The 20,147-nt window shown below is 37.1% G+C and overlaps 1 protein-coding gene across 1 annotated transcript in view; it reads left to right on the plus strand.

Annotated features, from left to right (window-relative positions):
• Positions 1-20,147, plus strand: part of LOC120860263 (FRAS1-related extracellular matrix protein 1-like) — a 148,791-nt gene that overhangs the window by 61,328 nt on the left and 67,316 nt on the right. Inside the window, exons 15-19 of the mRNA XM_040236056.1 lie at positions 1,231-1,483; positions 8,260-8,454; positions 9,537-9,722; positions 15,117-15,313; positions 18,943-19,165. Coding sequence (XP_040091990.1) covers positions 1,231-1,483; positions 8,260-8,454; positions 9,537-9,722; positions 15,117-15,313; positions 18,943-19,165 — 1,054 coding nt within the window. The remainder of the gene's footprint in view (positions 1-1,230; positions 1,484-8,259; positions 8,455-9,536; positions 9,723-15,116; positions 15,314-18,942; positions 19,166-20,147) is intronic.

Here is a 20,147-nt window from a genome sequence, read left to right on the forward strand (position 1 = left end):
TGTATGCAGGTCAGGAAGCAATAGTTAGAACCAGACATGGAAAAACGGACTGGTTCCAAACTGGGAAAGGAGTACGTCAAGGCTGTATATTGTCACTCTGCTTATTTAACTTATATGCAGAGTACATCATGTGAAATGTTGGGCTGGATGAAGCACAAGCTGGAATGAAGATTGCTGGGAGAAATATCAATAACCTCAGATATGCAGATGACACTACCGTTATGGCAGAAAGTGAAGAGGAACTAAAAAGCCTCTTGATGAAAGTGGAAGAGGAAAGGGAAAAGATCCCACATGCCGTGGGGCAACAAAGCTCACACACGGCAACTACTGAAGTCCATGTGCTGCAAAAAAGACCCAGCATAGAGAAAATAAAAAATAATAATTTTTTAAAAAGATCACATTGGTTGAAGTGTGAGGGAAGGAAATAAAGGGTTGAGGGTATTCACAGGCCAGACTTGATAAATAAATGTGCAGCATACACCGAGTTGTGGTTGTGAACTCAGAGGAGGACTGTCCTTTATTCCTATTTAGAAAGCCTACTTTTCAAATTTATACAAAATCTTTTAAAATTTTGGACAGTCTCTGCAATCTCATGTTGCTTTTCTTTCCTTTCTACTTAAGGGTTTTATTTTAATGACAGTGAGAAAAAATGTATTACCATGTTGAAAACTGGTACTGATTTAACGGTTATGGAGTTTTAGAATTAACTCAAAATGTTTGAAATGCAGCTGCTACTTATTATATATCCAGAGAAACTTCCTGGGTGGCAGGAAGTTGAAAGGAAAGGAGTTTTGTAATCACCAAGTAATTTGAAATATAAATAACTTTGATGTGGTAAATGTAAATGCTCAGACCACAAGGACTAGATTTCCTCCAGAATATGCATGGATTGGACAGAGGAGGATAGGGGCTTGGGTGACAGACGCTTTATATTACATTTATTTTTTGTCTGTCTAGAAACAAACGAGAGCTTTGGGTCCCAAACCATAACCATACTCCCCCATTCCTACCTTAAATGTCTCTCATATGGGTCATTTCTTCCAAGATGGTTCATATGGGGAAAATTAAAAGATACAAACAGCTTGGCCAAATTCCATAGCTATTGTTTTGTGTGTCTGGAAGACTGAAAAAGTCTGTTATTCCAATTATGAGCAATGAATTACCAGTTGGACAATTTGTCATTGCTTTCTTTTTCTCAGAAACATGTATTTTTCACGTCCCCTTGCTTAGGTGTTCCCTGTAAATGATGAACCACCAGTGCTAAAGGCGGACCTCATTCCCATGATGCATTGCTCCGAGGGTGAAGAGGTGGTCATCACTTCTGAATACATTTTTGCTACTGACTTGGACAGTGATGATTTGAAACTGATGTTCATGATTGTTGGAGAACCTCAGCATGGGACCGTAAGGAGAGCTGGGGTCAGGGTACATCAATTCTCTCAGGAAGATGTTGTCGCAGGGGCTGTGACGTACAAACACACAGGTAAGTGACAGCATTGTGGTGAGTCTGGGCGTGGGGATGCAACAACATTACAGAGTCTTAGCTCACTTCTTGCTGTGGGCTCTGATAATCTCAGTCTTAGTGCTTATTTCCATTAAAACCAGAGAAGCTGCAGTGAGAGCCCATGTCCTATTTTTTCAAATATGATCACGATATTCAGCAGTATTTCTAGATCTCTCAGTAATACAGTGAATTTCACAGAAAGAGCAAGTGTTATTGCTGCTATGTTCCTGATGCTTCCACGTAGACTTTCAATTCACTCTGGCTTGTCCCCATCCTTATTTTGGTCAATTTGAAGAAGGCTATTTGGCCATCCCACTCTGGTTCCATATATCATACCAAAAATGCCTGAAGTAGGCTCCCTAAGGTAATTACATTATTAACTTGAGAAATTTTCTGATTATCAGCTAGTTCCTAAGAAGTAACTGGTCTGCCCTTTGGGTTCTTAAAGAGCAAAGGTGATGTTTTATGCTTTGCGTAACTTGCCCACAGCACCTGACAGTCGTGAACACAGATTGGAACTACAGGAAATGCTTGTTTGTTAGCATTGTAGTTATATTTCTGGCATTGCATTATATTGCTATCTAGGTGGCATTTGTTCCTCATGTAAAATATTCACGTAAAAAATATTGTCAACATCTGAAATCTACAGATCACAGTAGTAGGCATAGTAGGCTCAAAGGAATATAATCCAGACCCTAAGATGAACCCCACTCCCATGGATAGATGATAGTAACACCTCTGTCCTTCATGACATCACCACCCCTGCCAAATCTGATTTCTGGGTTGGGGGCACTTCCTTAGTGATAATGCCATGGACTTCCTCTAACTAACTTTTATCACACTCCATTACTGTTCCATGTTTACACATCCATATGCCTTGCTAACCTAGATTCCAGAGGGAAGTATGACTGAGAGTGGCAGGCCAGGTGAGTGGTACAGGAAATAAGAGGTATCAGAATTCAAATCTTTTTATTTGAAAAAACAGAGAAAGAGGATACAAGCAGTGATGTGGGAGGGAATTCAAGGAGGGGAACTGAGATGGCTCAAGTTTAATTTGGACATGGGGGAAAACGTTTTGTAAATGTACTTTGGAAAAAAACAACTTATTAGGATACCAGTTGCCTTAGGGCCAATTAGTATGACATACTTTAATCACTCCACTAGACATCTCTTTGCTTGAAATAATATCTCTTTATTTTCGCACTGTTAAGTCTTTGTTGTTGTTGTTATTCAATTGGTAAGTCATGTCTGACTCTTTGCGACCCCATGAACTGCAGCATGCCAGGCTTCTGTGTCCTTCACTTCCTCCCGGAGTTTGTGCCAATTCCTGTGCATCGAGTCAGTGATGCCATCCAACCGTCTCATCCTCTGTCACCCTCTTCTTCTCCTGCTTTCAATCTTTCCCAGCATCAGGGTCTTTTCCAATAAGTCGGCTCTTCGCATCAGGTGGCCAAAGTATTGGAGCTTCAGCATCAATCCTTCTAATGAATATTCCGAGTTGATTTCCTTTAGGATTGACTAGTTGATCTCCTTGCTGTCCAAAGGACTCTCAAGAGTCTTCTCCAGCACCATAGTTGGAAAGCATCAATTCTTCCATGCTTAGCCTTTTTTGTTGTCCAACTCTCACATCTGTACATGACTTAGAAAAGGTTTTGTTGTCTCTTTCCTTGTCCTGAGAAGTATAGTCCACTTACTCAATGTCTCTCAATGTCAGAGTTCGCAAATAGGTGCTTCTTTTTGATTTGCCCAAACAGACTATCAGAAAAGTGATCTAGAGACCAATATTATGGTTTGTTACATAATTTTAACATCTTTGAAAGGCTCATTTGGCATAGATACATTATGGGTGAGATGAAACTATCTTCCCTTCAAGCCTGTGCCTTGTTCCAGGTACTAAATAACAAGTAGATATACATATAACTCTCGTTTAGTGTGATGGTCACATAAGGGAGTGTTAACACATTTTTTTTTTTCTTCAAAGACCTAGTAGGACACTGGTACAAATTCTTTCAGATAGACAGTTTTGTTATGTTAATAAATTAACAGAAATACTGTATTCAAAAAATATTTTATTTGAATGATACTTTTGATTGTAATGTTCACTCAGTTACTTGGTAGTGATTAGCACTGTTCTAGAATGAGTAATGGTACCCTACTCCAGTATTCTTGCCTGGAAAATCCCATGGACGGAGGAGCCTGGTGGGGTGCAGTCCATGGGGCTGCTAAGAGTCGGACATGACTGAGCACATTCACTTTTCACTTTCATGCATTGGAGAAGGAAATGGCAACCCACTCCAGTGTTCTTGCCTGGAGAATCCCAGGGACCGGGGAGCCTGGGGGGCTGCCGTCTATGCCACACAGAGTCGGACACGACTGAAGCGACTTAGAAGCAGTAGCAGCAGAAGCAGCAGAATGAGTAAAGAGAAACTCAGAATAGGAGATAAAATTTCAGTGGCCCTGCGCTTACCTCCATACATTGGTTATCAAGATTACCAAAGAACAATTGTTGTTATTGTAGTTTTAGTTGCTTAGTTGTGTCCAACTCTTTTGCAGCCCCAGAACTGTAGCCTGCCAGGCTGCTCTTGTCCATGGGATTGTCCAGGCAAGAACACTGGAGTGGGTTGCCTCTTCCTTCTCTAGGGGATCTTCCTGGCTAGGGGTTGAACCTGCATCTCCTGCATTGCAGGTGAATTCTCTACTGCTGAGTCACCAGGGAAGCCTGATAACAATTGTATCACCATTGTTTTATTTGTTTATTTATTTTTGTGATTATGAAAATAATATATACTCATTACAGAAAACTTAGAAAATTATGATAAAATTTTGAAAAATCACCTTATTTACTTCAGAAAGATAATCACTGCTAACATTTCAGTATTACGTTTTCTTTTCCTTTTTCTAACTGTAATTTTTAACATAGTTGCAATCATGTTGTATGTGCAATTCTGTTTTTCACATAGATTCTCATCTAAAAATGTTTATTAAAATATTATTAAATATTACAAAATTATTGTAACCATGTTTTAATCATTGAATAATATTTTATGATATAAAATTATTACTAATTTGCTATTCTCCAAACATTAAATATGAAGCCATTCAGAAATTATTTAATAAATAGCAGTCCAGTTAAATGTTTTCAGTATAAATTGTATCTTTAGACTGTATCTCATTTCAAGGTAAAGAATTCTTTGACCCATTTTGTAGCCTTTTTTTTGTGGCTTAACACTCAGCCAACATTTCCAGCTTTTTCTATGAATGTCTCACATGCTTTTCTTATATTGAAATTACAGTTACGGAATGTACTGTGTTCGATTTTTTGGTTAAGCTGTTTTCATTTCCTAGAATTATTTTTCCATGTCTCTTCCCCACTCCCGCTTCCTACACATCTTCTCACCCATCTCCCAGTTCTCTGCCTTATTTGCCTTATAAACCATTCATTATTTAATGCTCAGTACAAAGTGAGCAGGGCCATCTAGAAAGATTTTTCTGATTTTCCCTGGCATGTGCTTTCTGCCCCCCATGCCATCATCAGCCTATGCTCTCATCCTTCTTCACCCTCAGCACCTAATGTGTAATAATCAGGCTGAGATAGATGAATGTTCCATTTAATAGGTTAAAAATGGCTCAGAGTAGCAATTGCATATGGTTCCACTTAATATATACACACATCTGTGATAATCTAACCAGACTTCATTTCTTCCCCTCCCATTAGACTGTGTCCCCTCCTGACATATAGTAGGTCTTTGAACATTTGATATTTTTTTGAACTGTCTTGACATTTTCACCATGTCTGTCTTTCCCTCCGCTGGAGCACACAGAACACTAATTTTCACACAACAAGCATTAAATAAGTATTTATCAAGTGAGTATTGCATAAAAAAGTTTTATGCCAATTAACTTTTTTATAAATATGAATAGATAAGTGGTTTCTTTCCCCTACTTTTCCTAAAGTAGAAGGCTGATTGTTTAATTTTAATGTCTCAACTTTATTCTTTTTAAAAAAGTAAGCCCAGTCTTCTCATTCTTTAATCGTTTGGTTACTCAATAATATTTTGAATATTTCCTTGTCTGCCATTTTTTAAATTGGAGTATAATTGCTTTATAATGTTTGTTAATCTCTGCTGTACGGTGAAGTGAATCAGCTATATATATACTTATATCCCCTCCTCTTGAGCTTCCCTCCCACCCAGCCTCCCATCCCACCTCTCTAGCTCATCGCAGAGCACCAAGCTGGGCTCTCTATGCTATACAGAAGCTTCCTACTAGCTATCTGTTTTACACATGTAGTATATGTATGTCAACGCTACTTTCTCAATTGGCCCCACCCTCTCTTTCCCCTTCTGTGTCCACAAGTCTGTTCTGTACATCTGCATTTCTATTCCTGCCCTGCAAATAGGTTCATAAGTACCATTTTTCTAGATTCCCTATATATGCATTGGTGGTGTGCCCAGTTGTGTCTGACTCTTTGCAACGCTATGGACTGCAGCACGCCAGGCCTCCCTGTCCCCCGGCATCTCCTGAAGTTTGTCCAAGTTCATGCCCATTACATCGGTGATGTCATCCTGCCATCTTATCCTCCGACTCCCTCTTCTTACGCCCTCAGTCTTTCCCAGCATCAGGGACTTTTCCAATGAGTCAGTTGTTCATGTCAGGTGACCAAAATATTGATGCTTCAGCTTCAGCAAAAGTCCTTTCAATGAGTATTCAGGGATGATTTCCCTTAAGATTGACTGGTTTGATCTCCTTGCTATTCAAGGGACAGTTAAGAGTCTTCTTCAGCACCACAGTTTGAAGGCAGTAATTCTTTGAGGATCTGCCTTCTTTACAGTCCTGCTCTCACAACTGTGCGTGACCACTGGGGAGATCATAGTCTTGACTATGTGGATCTTTGTCGGCAGAGCAATGTCTGCTTTTCAATACACTATCTAGGTTTGCCATAGCTTTCCTGCCAAGAAGCAATTGTCTTCTTATTTCATGGCTGTAGTCACCATCTCCAGTGATTTTAGAGTCCAAGAAGATGAAATCTGGCACTACTTCCGCCTTTACCTCCTTCTCTTTGCCATGAAGTAATGGGGCCAGATGCCATGATCTTGATTTTTTTAATATTTAGTTTTAAGCAGGCTCATCACTTTCCTTCTTTACCCTCATCAAAAGGCTCTTTACTTCCTCTTTGCTTTCTGCCATTAGAGTGGTATCATTTGTATATCTGAGGTTGTTGATGTTTCTCCTACCTATCTTGATTCCAGCATATAACTCAGCCAGCCTGGAATTTTGTATGATGTGCTCAGCATATAGGTTAAACAGACAGAGGGACAGCAGACAGCCCTGTGGTACTGCTTTCTCAATCCTGAACCATTCAGTTGTTCATACAGGGTTCTAACTGTTGCTTCTTGACACTCATACAGGTTTCTCAGGAGACAGGTAAGATGGTCTGGTACTCCCATCTCTTTAAGAGCTTTCCACAGTTTGTTATGATCCACACAGTCAAAGGCTTTGGTGTAGTCAATGAAACAGAAGTAGATGTTTTTCTGGAATTCCCTTGTTTTCTCTGTGATCCAGTGAATGTTGACAATTTGATCTCTGGTTCCTCTTCCTTTTCTAAACCCAGCTTGGATGTCTGGAAGTTCTTGGTTCATGTAATGCTGAAGCCTGGCATGCAAGATTTTAAGCATGACCTTACTAACATGGGAGATATATACATTAATATGTGTTTTTTTTCTTTCTGATTTACTATACTCTGTATGACAGATTCTAGGTTCATCTACATCTCTGCAGATGACCCAGTTTTGTTCCTTTTTATATTCTGTGTCATTTTTTTAAACAGGTGTAATAATTCCAAGTACAATGCTCTATAGATTTGACCAATGTGTCTTGTGAAAAGAGAAGTTGCTCCTGATCTTTTATGCCCTAGTCTCATCGAAACTTCAAACATAATTGCTTCCTTGTTGATACTTTTAGAATAATGTATGAGAATTATCAAAAGCACGTCTACATAACTTTTCTGCCCCCTTGGATAGTAAGCATTCCTACTTCTGTGCTGTTCATTAGTAATCCAATAATAGATTGTCTTGTTTACTGATAAAGTATCTAGTCCTGATATTTTCTTCCTTCTTCCTCTTATGACTTAAGTTGGGACCATTTTGAATCCCATAGATGGAAGCTCTCAAGAGTAAAAAGAAGACGAAAATTAGGGTCTCTTCTTATCCAGGTGCTGTTGCTATTTTGCTAACATCTTGACTATATGTAATGGGAAAATACTGAAGCAAGTGACAAAGATGTGGGTTATCTTTGTATTTTACCTATTCAGCTTCTTCTGCAGTGAGTGGTTGTTCAATTAAGGTGGTTAATGCAAATGTGAAGACAATTACCAGAGGGACAGGGTGCCTTCTGTTTTCCCTGTGGTTGGTCCTAACACTAATAATTATGGGAGAAGAGCGAAGCCATCCCGAGTCCAGCTTTGTGTCTCTCTTGTTCATTTGTGAACTGTCAGACCCTTGTTAGCCCTGTTTTGCCCCTCCATATGGTGATAGATGGCTGGCAGGGTTTGCACCAGAGGCAACAGATGGGCAAGCATTTCTGCATTATTTTCATGACTCTATTTAATTTCATAGTAATAAAATTGAGTTTCACATTTTAACCACATAAGTTCCTTTCCTTGCCATTCTATGCTTGTAGAGGAAGTCTAAGGCAATTTGATCTTGGTAGTCTGCATTTTTTATAAGTCATCTTTCAGCTATAGTTGTGTCTTCCAGGTGGTGAGATTGGCCTGATGCCTTGTTTCGACACCATTACATTGGTGGTTTCGGACAGAGAAGCTGGTCCTTTTGTGAATGGCTGCTGTTACAATGGACCTCATCCATCTGTTCCTCTTCATGAGTCCTTTCCAATGTATGATCTCAACATCACAGTGTATCCAGTGGACAACCAACCGCCTTCAGTTGCCATAGGTGGCCATATTTTTTTCTCTTAAGTTTCTATTATCTCACCTAGTCATACCCGTGGTCCAGTGAAATAATGCCCTTTATTATAGTCAAAATAGAAAACCACCATACAAAGTTGCCTCTAATAATTGTCTCAAAACAGACTTGTGGAAACCTCAGATCTGTGAAAGATTACAGGGAAAAAGAAATAACTTGTTTAAAAATTTAGATAAATCCATATGGAGAGAGAATGCAAGTGTGTGTGTGTGTGTGTGTGTGTGTGTGTGTGTGTGTTTTAAAATGAAGACAACATTGTAATCCTCAGATACTCTGGTTTTATTTCACATGGGAAAGTATCATTTACCTGGTAGAGACAGTAATTTATTTTATCCAAAACAATTTCTATTAGAATAGAATGAATATACCAGTGGGACTATTTATATATATTTAACCTTATTTGCTTTTTAGGAAGTCATCTCTTTGTAGGCACTATGTATATGTTCTGACTCTCAGAAAAGAAATGCAAGCATATGTATGAATGTTATTGTAATTTGCAAACTGTCTCCCAAGCAGTGTTCTGGAAAGCAAGCATTATCCCCACAGAATAATTAAGCACTACGGCATAAAAAAAATGCTCGTTATGAGCAATTCATAATAGTTCTCAGGCAATTAACGCTCTGACAAACAGAGGTAACAACTGATCTTGAGGAGTATATAAACCACATTCAGTGGCTTATCATTAAAACATTTTGGCAATTCTTATTTTCATTTGTCACTTCTATAGAGACACAGGGGAAATCAGAGTTCCTTGAGAATGACTAAAGGGCTGTACTGGAGCATTTAGTATTTCTTCTATCTTTCTGTAATAGTCTGGCTTTCTTAGACAAGAAAAAATATAATTCCATAAGTCAAATTAAATTCTACCCATTACCCCTGAATATTTTCACCATAAGGAGAATTATGCTAAAGGAAATGAACATCTCCCATGGAAGTACATTTGTGTATAGGAGACATCTCTGAATTGGAATTTCAATCACTCCCTTTTGTCCTCACTATTCTGATTAGAGGATTTCACAGTAAGTCATAATTGTGTTATTATTTGCACGCAGGTACCATATTCATTGTAGATGAGGGTTTCTCAGCAGCCCTTACTGTTAACCATTTGTCTGCCACTGATCCTGACACTGCAGCAGATGACTTGGAATTTGTTTTGGTTTCTCCTCCCCAGTTTGGCTACCTTGAAAACACACTCCCTTCTGCAGGTTTTGAAAAGAGCAATATGGGCATCAGCATAGGTAAGTCATGGTTTTATGTCCAGCAATAATCAGCCTTTGTTTGAGACTAGGTTATGTTTAATAACTGGGTTAGGACTTAAAAAATGTTCAAAGTACTACACTTGAGGAATTATTATTATCACTGATACTTTCAAATACTATTGTTTTTCATTCTAATTTTTCATTTAAAATTTCGCATGTATGGGAGTTTACTTCAAAATAAATGGAAATTACACTTATGGAAAATGTAAGGATAAATATTGAAGAAATAATGTTTTAAAAGGCCCCCATAGTGAAAATAATAGCAAATGAAGAACAGACAAAGAATTAATCTCAAAAATATACAAGCAACTCCTGCAGCTCAATTCCAGAAAAATAAATGACCCAATCAAAAAGTGGGCCAAAGAACTAAACAGACATTTCTCCAAAGAAGACATACAGATGGCTAACAAACACACGAAAAAATGCTCAACATCACTCATTATCAGAGAAATGCAAATCAAAACCACAGTGAGATACCATTTCACACCAGTCAGAATGGCTGCTATCCAAAAGTCTACAAGCAATAAATGCTGGAGAGGGTGTGGAGAAAAGGGAACCCTCTTACACTGTTGGTGGGAATGCAAACTAGGACAGCCACTATGGAGAACAGTATGGAGATTCCTTAAAAAACTGGAAATAGAACTGCCTTATGACCCAGCAATCCCACTGCTGGGCATACACACCGAGGAAACCAGAATGGAAAGAGACACGTGTACCCCAGTGTTCATCACAGGACTGTTTATAATAGCCAGGACATGGAAGCAACCTAGATGTCCATCAGCAGATGAATGGATAAGAAAGCTGTGGAACATATACACAATGGAATATTACTCAGCCATTAAAAAGAATACATTTGAATCACTTCTAATAAGGTGGATGAAACTGGAGCCTATTGTACAGAGTGAAGTAAGCCAGAAAGAAAAACACCAGTACAGTATACTAACTCATATATATGGAATTTAGAAAGAAGGTACTGATAACACTGTATGCGAGACAGCAAAAGAGACACAGATGTATAGAACAGTCTTTTAGACTCTGTGGGAGAGGGCGAGGGCAGGATGATATGGGAGAATGGCATTGAAACATGTAAATTATCATATGTGAAATGAATCGCCAGTCCAGGTTCAGTGCATGATACAGGGTGCTTGGGGCTGGTGCACTGGGATGACCCAGAGGGATGGGATGGGGAGGGAGGTGGGAGGTGGGTTCATGATGGGGAACACGTGTACACTCACGGTGGATTCAAGTCGATGTATGGCAAAACCAATACAATATTGTAAAGTTTAAAAAAAAAAAAAAGGCCCCAATAGCAACACAGAATACTGTGACATAATAAATCTGGTGAAACTCACAGTCTTATTCTCACAGTTTCTTTTAACACTTTTAAAAGATACAGGCAGAAAAGAGTAGGAAATATATCATGGAAATATTGAAGATAATGACATTAACTTTAAAACCAAAGTGTGTCTCAGAAACTTGAATAGCTCTGCTGTTTCACTTGAAAACAACCAAAGCAAAAACAAATGCCAAAACCAAAATCATTCAAAGGCAACACTTCAGAAGTAAATTATTCTGTAAGCACCTTTTGGGGCATATCCATTTTAAATACAAGAGAAGCCGGGTTTACAATTAGTTGTGTTAGTAGAATGAATAGGAAAAACAAGACACCACTCAACGCTGCCTACAAGAAACTCACTTCAGCTTCAAGGACAGACACAGGCTTAAAATGAAGGGATGATAAAAGACATTGCTTGCAAATGGAAACCAAAAGAGAGCAAGGGTAGATATACATAAACTAGACAAAATAGTCTCTTAAGTCAAAAGTATAACAAGACACAAGGAAGGTCATTATATAATGATAAAGTGTTAAATCATTGAGAGGATATAATAGTGGTAAATGTATCTGTATACAATATTGAAACACTTAAATATATTAAGCAAATACTAATAGAACTGAAAAGGGCTTCCCTGGTGGCTCAGAGGTTAAAGCGTCTGCCTCCAATGTGGGAGACCTGGGTTTGATCCCTGGGTCAGGAAGATCCCCTGGAGAAGGAAATGGTAACCCACTCCAGTATTCTTGCCTGGAGTATCCCATGGACGGAGAAGCCTGGTAGGCTACAGTCCACGGGGTTGCAAAGAGTCGGACACGACTGAGTGACTTCACTAGACTATAATAGATCTGAAAAGGGTAATACTCAACAATACAATAATAGTAGGGACTTCAGTGTCCCATTTTCAACAATGGATGAATCATTTGGGTGGAAAATCAGTAAGAAAACATTAGACTTGAACTATATATTAAACCAGATGAATCCAACAGACATACATATATTCCATTCAACAAAAGTAGAATGCACATTCTTCTCAAATGCACAGGAAACAGTCTCTGGGATAGATCATATGATGAGTCACTAAGGAAGTCTTAACAATTTAAAAAGATCAAAATTGTACCAAGTATCTTTTTTTTTTAACCACAATGCCATGAAGTTAAAGTCAATAACTAGAGATAACTAAAAAGTTCCCAAATATGTGAAAATTAACACATTCCTGAATAACCAATGGATCGAAGACTAAATATAAGAAAGAAACTTAAAAATATCAAATAAAAATAGAAACAAAACACAGCAAAATATATGGAATGCAGCAAAAACAGTGCTAAGAGGAAAGTTTTATAACAATAAATGCTGCATTAAAAAAGTAAATAACCTATAACTAGAAAAGCAAGAACAAATTAGGCCCATATTTAGCAGAAGGAAGGATATAATAAAGACCAGAGCAGAAACAAATAAAGAACAGATAAACAATGGGGAAAGTTAACGAAACTGAGTTGATTTTTCTTTAAAGATAAAGGAAAGTGGCAAACTTTTAGCTAGACTTAACAGCGAAAGTTTGAAAAATTTCCCTCTAAGAACAGGAACAAGACAGAATTTCCCACCTGCATCACTCCTATTCAATATAGTACTGAAAAATCATAGCCAGAGAAGGAGATCAAGAAGAAAATCAGAAAGGAAGAAGTAAAATGTTTCTATTTGCTGATGATGTGATATTGTATATATATATAGAAATTCCTAATGACTTCACCAGAAACCATTAGAACTAATGAACAGATTCCATAGTTTCAGGGTAAAAAATCAACATATAAAACTCAGTTGTATTCCTATACATAGACAATAAACTTTCTGAAGAAGAAGAAGAGAAAGCAATCTCATTTATAATAGTATAAAAAACAGTAAAATATATAGGAGTAATTTTAACCAGGGTAGGGAAAAATTTATGTACCAACTATAAGACATAGAATTGGTGTCTTGGTGAAAGAAATTGAAAAGGACACAAACAAATGGAAAGACATCGCGTGTTGATGGGCTGAAAGTGTAAATATAGCTAAAATGTCCTTACTGCCCAAAGCTATCTGTAGATTCAGTGCAGTCCCTATCAAAATTCCAATGACTTTTTTTTTTTTTAACAGAAATAGAACAGATAATCCTAACATTTGTAGGGAACCACAAAAGACCTCAGATAGCCAAAGAAATCTTGAGAAAAAAAGAGCAAAGTTGGAAGCATCATACCTGCTAATTTCAAATGATTATTGCAAAGCTATCATAATCAAAGCAGAAAAAAATAACAAACACGTAGATCAACATAACAGAATAGTGAGCCCAGAAATAAAGCCATACATATATGGTCAATTAATTTTTAATGAAGGAACCAAGAAAATACAATGGGCAAAGCATTCTTTAAGAAGTGATGTTGGGAAAAATGGACAGACACATTCAAAAGAATGAAACTGGACTATTATCTTACAACACAGAATTTAATAGCTCAAAATGGATTAAGGTCTTGTATATGAGACATGAAATGATAAAGCTGCTAGAAGAAAACATAGGCAGTAAGTTCCCTAATGTGGGTCTGGTGATGATTTTTTTAATGTGACACCAAAACAAAGGTAGAAAAGCAAAATATCAAGAAGTGGGACTATATTAAAATACTTCTGCAGAGGAAGAGAAACAATCAATATAATGAAAAGAATATCTTTAGAATGGGAGAAAGTATCTACATACCACATAGCTGTTAGGAGATAAAATCTAAAATCTATAAATTACTCATACAACTCAATACAAAAAGCTAAACAATCTGATTAAAAAATGAGCAGAGGACTTGAATAGACCTTTTTTCAGAGAAGACATACATGCTTGTATCAAATCAACATGTCTTACACCTTAAACTCACACAGTGATACGTGAATTATGTCTCAATGGAGTTGGAAGAAAGATTAATGCATTAAAGATGAATTGCATTAATTGCAGTTTCTCCTGTGACTTAGGGTGGGGGCCTTAGTTAGCTCAGTTGGTAAAGAATCCGCCTGCAATGCAGGAGACTGGAATTCAGTCCCTGGGTCAGGAAGATCCCCTGGAGGAGGGCATGGCAACCCACTCCAGTATTCTTGCCTAGAAAATCCCATGGACAGAGGAGCCTGGCAGACTACAGCCCATGGGGTTGCAAGAGTCAGACATGACTTAGCGACTAAACCACCACCTGTGACTTAATATGCAACACAGAGCATTTTTATCTTTTGATTTAAGTCAATATCAGAATACCATAATAGCAGGTCAGTTAATTTCACTCATTCCTGCCAGTTGCTTGCTATGCAGTCAAGTAGGCTGACAATAGACTACCATCCTGGTGGCTCAGATGGTAAAGAATCTGCCTGCCATGCAGGAGACTGGGGTTCGATCTCTAGATGGGGAAGATCCCCTGGAGAAAAATGGCAACCCACTCCAGTATTCTTGCCTGAAAAATTCCACGGACAGAGGAGCCTGGTGGGCTACAGCCCATGGGGTTGCAAAGAGCTGGAGACAACTTAACGACCAACAGGCAGATGATTGATGAACTGTTGATTTGCCTTTATATGAAAGAGATGGTTCCTTTCTTGTTCAAATATGACAAGAACTGCTCACTCTGGAGCACTGGTTTTAATCAAGGGACAGTCTCTGGCATTCATTCCAACTATGTGAATGATGGTCACAGAGTCCCTACATCCTAGTTAGTAGTTTCAGCCCTTCTGTTCTCCATGCACATTTTAATTCTTCCTTGTAATTTAGGGTATGTTTTTATGTTGATGGGTATAGTCATTGTAGAAGTCCCTGATGACTGATCCTTAGGTCAACTGCTGTGATCTCTTATTTACTCTGCTGAGAAATAGGCTATTGGGTTAAGGATTAAGGACCAGTAGCTTGGGAAAATATGATTTTCTTTTCTTTTTTTTTAAATTTTATTTTTACTTTATTTTACTTTACAATACTGTATTGGTTTTGCCATACCTTGACATGAATCCACCACGGGTTTATTTACCTGCTCCATTTTGGTGTGCTCTAGCTTCGTTTCAGTGGAAAGACATGAAGGCTTTACATATTAACTATGTGCAGTCCAGGCATCTGGGGATGGAACCAACGGCTGACAAGTTTGTGTTGTATGTCACTGATGGGAAGCAACACTCCATGGAGATACCATTTTACATTATAATCAACGCTACAAATGATGAAGCTCCTGATTTTATAGTGCAGAATATTACTGTAAGAAAGATATTTGAATTTTTAGTCTCTCTTTGTCATTTCTAATTTTTATTTTCACTAATCTATTTACATTGGTCTTTGCGCACTTAACACATCAAGTCAATGAGTAAAGAGGGCAGTAACCTGTGTTATGTAATGCAGTCACTTGATAAGTATTTTTCTAATAGTAATGATGATGGTCATGATAATAGCAACTGCTAACAGATAGCAGTTGCATAGTTTAAATTAGGTTGTCTGTATATAGAATGCAGTACTTGCTAGTAGGTCCTGTTCTAAACCCTTTACATGTGTTCATATTGAATCCTCATAATAGGCTTTTAAAGTGATGGCATTATTATTGCCATGTAATAACTGCAATAAATGAGACCAAAAAGATTAAGTTAGTGTCCCCAGATCACAGAGCTTGGCAGTAAGTAAAAAGTAGAGGATTTGCACCCTGGTGCTCTGATTCCATAGTATGCTACTTAACCAGTGCTACAATAGCAAGGATTCTTAATTCTCAAACTACAGGCATCTTTTTTATACAGCTGTTTATAAAGATATATGACAGGAAAAAAATACAATTTTGACCATTATTTTTGTGCGGTTTAAAAATGTTATTATATTATATAATAATATTTGTTAGTTTTATTTAAAAATTTAGACATAGTTAAAATGGCCCAGCATATCACTGCTGAGACAACTGTTGTCTTAAAAAAATAATAAATATATGTGGTTAAACAAGTTAGAATGTTGTGAAACTTACACAGTGAACTGTGAAATTTTCCCTCTTTAACAGTAGCTGTGCATGGTCACTCCCCATCAGTTGAGTTTTTAGTAGTTAATTTCCACAGAGGTAATTTGTGTCCCATGCCAATGATATGTAGGTATGTATGTATATGACTTTTCTGTATGTTTTCACCTACAAATCAGAGATCATTAATATACCCTACTTTCTACTTCAAAAAACCTTTGATTGCTATATTTTAATATTTTCATATAAGCACATTACTCTTTTTAAGCAATCCTAATTTTTATACAGTTATTTAATCCAGGTTTACTCATAACATATTCTGATTAAATGAATGAGTACTGGCTTTGGGGTATGAGGGACTTGGTGTTGCTTTTTACTAGTCGTAGGGTTCTGGGTAAGTTATTTCACTCTGTGCTTTTGTTTCCTCATCTGCAAAATGTGTATCAGATCTTCCTTTAGGGTGATCTATAACTATCATGATGGTCAGGCACATTTTGCTGTTGTTCAGTTGCTAACTCATGTCTTACTCTTTGCAACCCCATGGACTGTAGCACCCCAGGCTCCTCTGTCCTCCACTGTCTCCTGGAGTTTGCTTAAATTCATGTCCATTGAGTTGGTGATGCTATCTAACCATCTCCTTAGAAAATTCTTATTAAATAGGTGTCATTCATATTAGTCTTGTTATATCTGTCATCCTTTTTCAGACATTGATCAGAGTTGCTTTGAAATCATTATTTTGCCTTATTTTTCACTAAAAATTATCAAATTCTAAATGTAAAAGTCTTTATTTGATTTTAATTTTGTGCCAAGTCTTAATGGTATATAAGACTTAAAAGGAAGAGATTTAAAAGTCTCAGAATAGACTTAAAAGCCAGTTCCTGCCATTCCTCCTCTGTTGGCACATGGATTTCTCCAGAGAGCACTTCAGTAATTATGAGAGAGAGAAGAAATTACAAATGACTCCTTCTATACCTACCTCTATTGTCTTGTATCTATCTAGGGTTGGAGTTTCTGAAATAATTAGGCCACTGGGAATTTGTCTCTTGCTCTTCTCTGAAAGTAATCATGCCTTTCTTCTCCCCTGTGAATTGCTTACAGAGGCTGTTGAAGAGTAACAAATATGGAGCCCCATGTGTTACTGGCAGAGCTGGCTTTAAGCTTCAAGCGATTTTTTAAAATAGTCATATGTATTTTGCTTTCTTGTGGAAAAGTGTATTTATTTTATAGCTAGCTGGGCTTCCATCAAGTTGTGCTGCAACTTGTAGCACAAAAAAATTGAGATTTTAAAGTTATTATAATCTATTTCAAAGCTGTCTACTAGTGAGTTTCTGTGTTTTATGTCTATTTATCTAAACCTTTTATTTATAATCTCAATACATTATTGAATGTGCAAAGAAGAATCTCACATTTTTTTGATAAAATTTCCCAGTCATCTTGTGCATGAATTTACCATTTTGTAAATGGGAAAGGCTGCCATACAATGAGTCCAGGAGTCCTGAGCTTTATAAAGAAAGATGATTAGAGCATCTTTTTTCGGTTGCTTTATTAAAGTTTTTGGAGAAAAATGCAAGTTCCTATCAAAGATGATTCCCTACTTCTATCACCATGCATTAAATTATTATGCCATCTCAGTTTTTAAAATGTAGGCCAGATAAAAGGGAACCAGCATAATTTTAGCCTAAATGTCAGATATGATTCTTGTTATGTACATGAAAGTAGTTGTAGGAAGGTTCTTTTCAAAGTCCTTAAGAGAGGCTGAAGAGAGAGTATCTTCACAAGTCTAAAGCCCATGTCTTCTTCAAACATAAAATGCCTACTCAGCCACAAAGACATTCTCGGATTCCTCTACCCTTTCCTACTTCTTGTTTATCTGTATTTAGTAGTGCTAGATATTTTTTCCTTGTCTTATAATTAATGATGAACAGGCCATCACAGTCTCATTTGGACTTTGATTCTTTAGAATATTCATATTCTTACAGTGATTCTGTACGTGCTCAATAAGCACATACTACACTTCCATACTCATATTATTTAGATCTTGCTGTATTTCACAGTAGGAGGCAGAAATAATTTTTGTTCCCTTGTTATGAGAAAAAGAAGATGAAGATGACCAAGTACCATGTTAATGGTACAAATGTTTCTAAATAACTAGATCCTACATGAAATGAAAAACATTCAGTTCTCTTTATGCTTAAAGGATTATGAAACTTGAAGTGGGATGGGGGGTTGTTCAGGCAAATTAGTGGTGTGAGGACAGAGAAGAGATCAGGGACCCAGCATTAAAATATACACTGTTGTGTATCCAGGAGCATCCTCTCAACTGTGGTTGACTGTAATTGAGATACAGTAGTGTTTGCTGCAATGACAAAAATTAAAAACACCTAACATCCCCCAGTGTGTAGAGCAGATATTTATGCCATTTGTACAGCAGGAAAAAAGAACTGTGAGAGCAGCAAGTTTCAGAGGTTAAAATGGCAAGTTAGGACAGCCAGGGTCTACACCCAGTTTTACAACTGAACTCTGTCACTTCCAGAAGGCAAGCATCTTTTTGATTGCTTTAGTCCCTGATCTTTGAATTATGAATCATATATATGAGATTATATATTTTATATATATATATATGTTTATATATATCCTTAGTCCTTCATGGAAATGGATAAAGTGCTTTGAAATCTTTAGAAAAACACATGAGAAAGATGAGTAGATTGTCTTATTGTCTTCTAAGGTCATGTTAAACTAGCAATTTCTTTTCAGGACTCATTACACACAAACCTCATGGAAAATTTGTGAGGATCTCTTAAAATTATTATAGGATATTTTAAAATTATTTTTTGAGCTTTTTGCCAAAAGAAAGGTTTCATTTCACATGCAGCTGACTTCTCTTGTGTTTGTTTAGGTGTGTGAGGGTCAGATGAGAGAGCTGGATTCTTCCATCATCAGTGCTACTGACCGGGACATTCCCAAGAACCCCTTGCTGTTCAGTATCACTCACAAACCGCGTCATGGCCTCCTCATCAACAGGGCATTTAGCAGAAACTTTTTTCAATATAAGCAATCAGCCAACCCTGGTCAGAAGCATGAACTTGTCTACAACTTTTCCATGGAACTTCTCAAGAATGGTATATCATGTTTCATTTCAATTTGTTTGTTGTTATTGATTTAATAATTTATCCCAGAAAAGACAGTAATAAATCACAGAAAGAGGAATTGAAGAAATGGCCTTCGCTTGTATTCATTTATCCCTCAAGGGTTTTCCCTGGGCTCTGGATTAATGCAGAACATGAAGTCTCAGCTAGACACAGTGGGTAACTGAAAAAGAAATAATATCTTTTCTTTCACCTTAAGAGTATCAGCAAAATAATATTTGTGAATTTTGGTATTTTACCCCAAGGTTTTAATCACACAATAAAAAATTCCTTTTTAAAACAATCAAGATTATGGAACTAAATTTGAAGAGATTTGTCTGTCAAAACTTCCACATTTGAAACAAATATAGAACAACCTATAATCATTCATTATTCTCTGAGGTGATAATTTGCTCTTTAAGGAAATGACAGATTGAAATAGCAGACTAAAGGATTTTTTTCATTACTCTTTTTGAAAAATTGATCTTATCCCATTTGCTCATGTGCTCAGATGTATCCAGCTTTTTGTGACCCTATGAAGTGTAGCCTGCCAGGCTCCTCTATCCATGTGATTTTTCAGGCAAGAATACTGGAGTGTATTGCTGTTTCCTTCTCCAGGGGACCTTCCTGACCGAGGGATCAAACCTAAAACTCTGTCCAACTGTTTTCCAAAAGTAGCTGCAGCATTTTACTTTTCTACCAGCTACATATGAAAGTTCCATATATAGGCTTTAAAAATAGTTTTTTACTTAAATTTTGATTCACCTAAAATTTATTTTTGATTGTTGGCTTGAGGTAGGGATCTAAATACAAATTCCTGTAAGTAATGAACTAATTTTTTGTTTCATTTAAATACCCTGTCACCATTGTTCTCTTTCAGTTTATTGAATAATATATTTTTTCTCCATGACTTTAAGTAAGACCTTTATCAAATACTAACTTATTTAAATAGGAACTTTTAATGAATTAGGAGGGT

This window comes from Oryx dammah, unplaced genomic scaffold, assembly GCF_014754425.2.
Source record: "Oryx dammah isolate SB20612 unplaced genomic scaffold, SCBI_Odam_1.1 HiC_scaffold_11050, whole genome shotgun sequence".
Lineage (NCBI taxonomy): Eukaryota > Metazoa > Chordata > Mammalia > Artiodactyla > Bovidae > Oryx > Oryx dammah.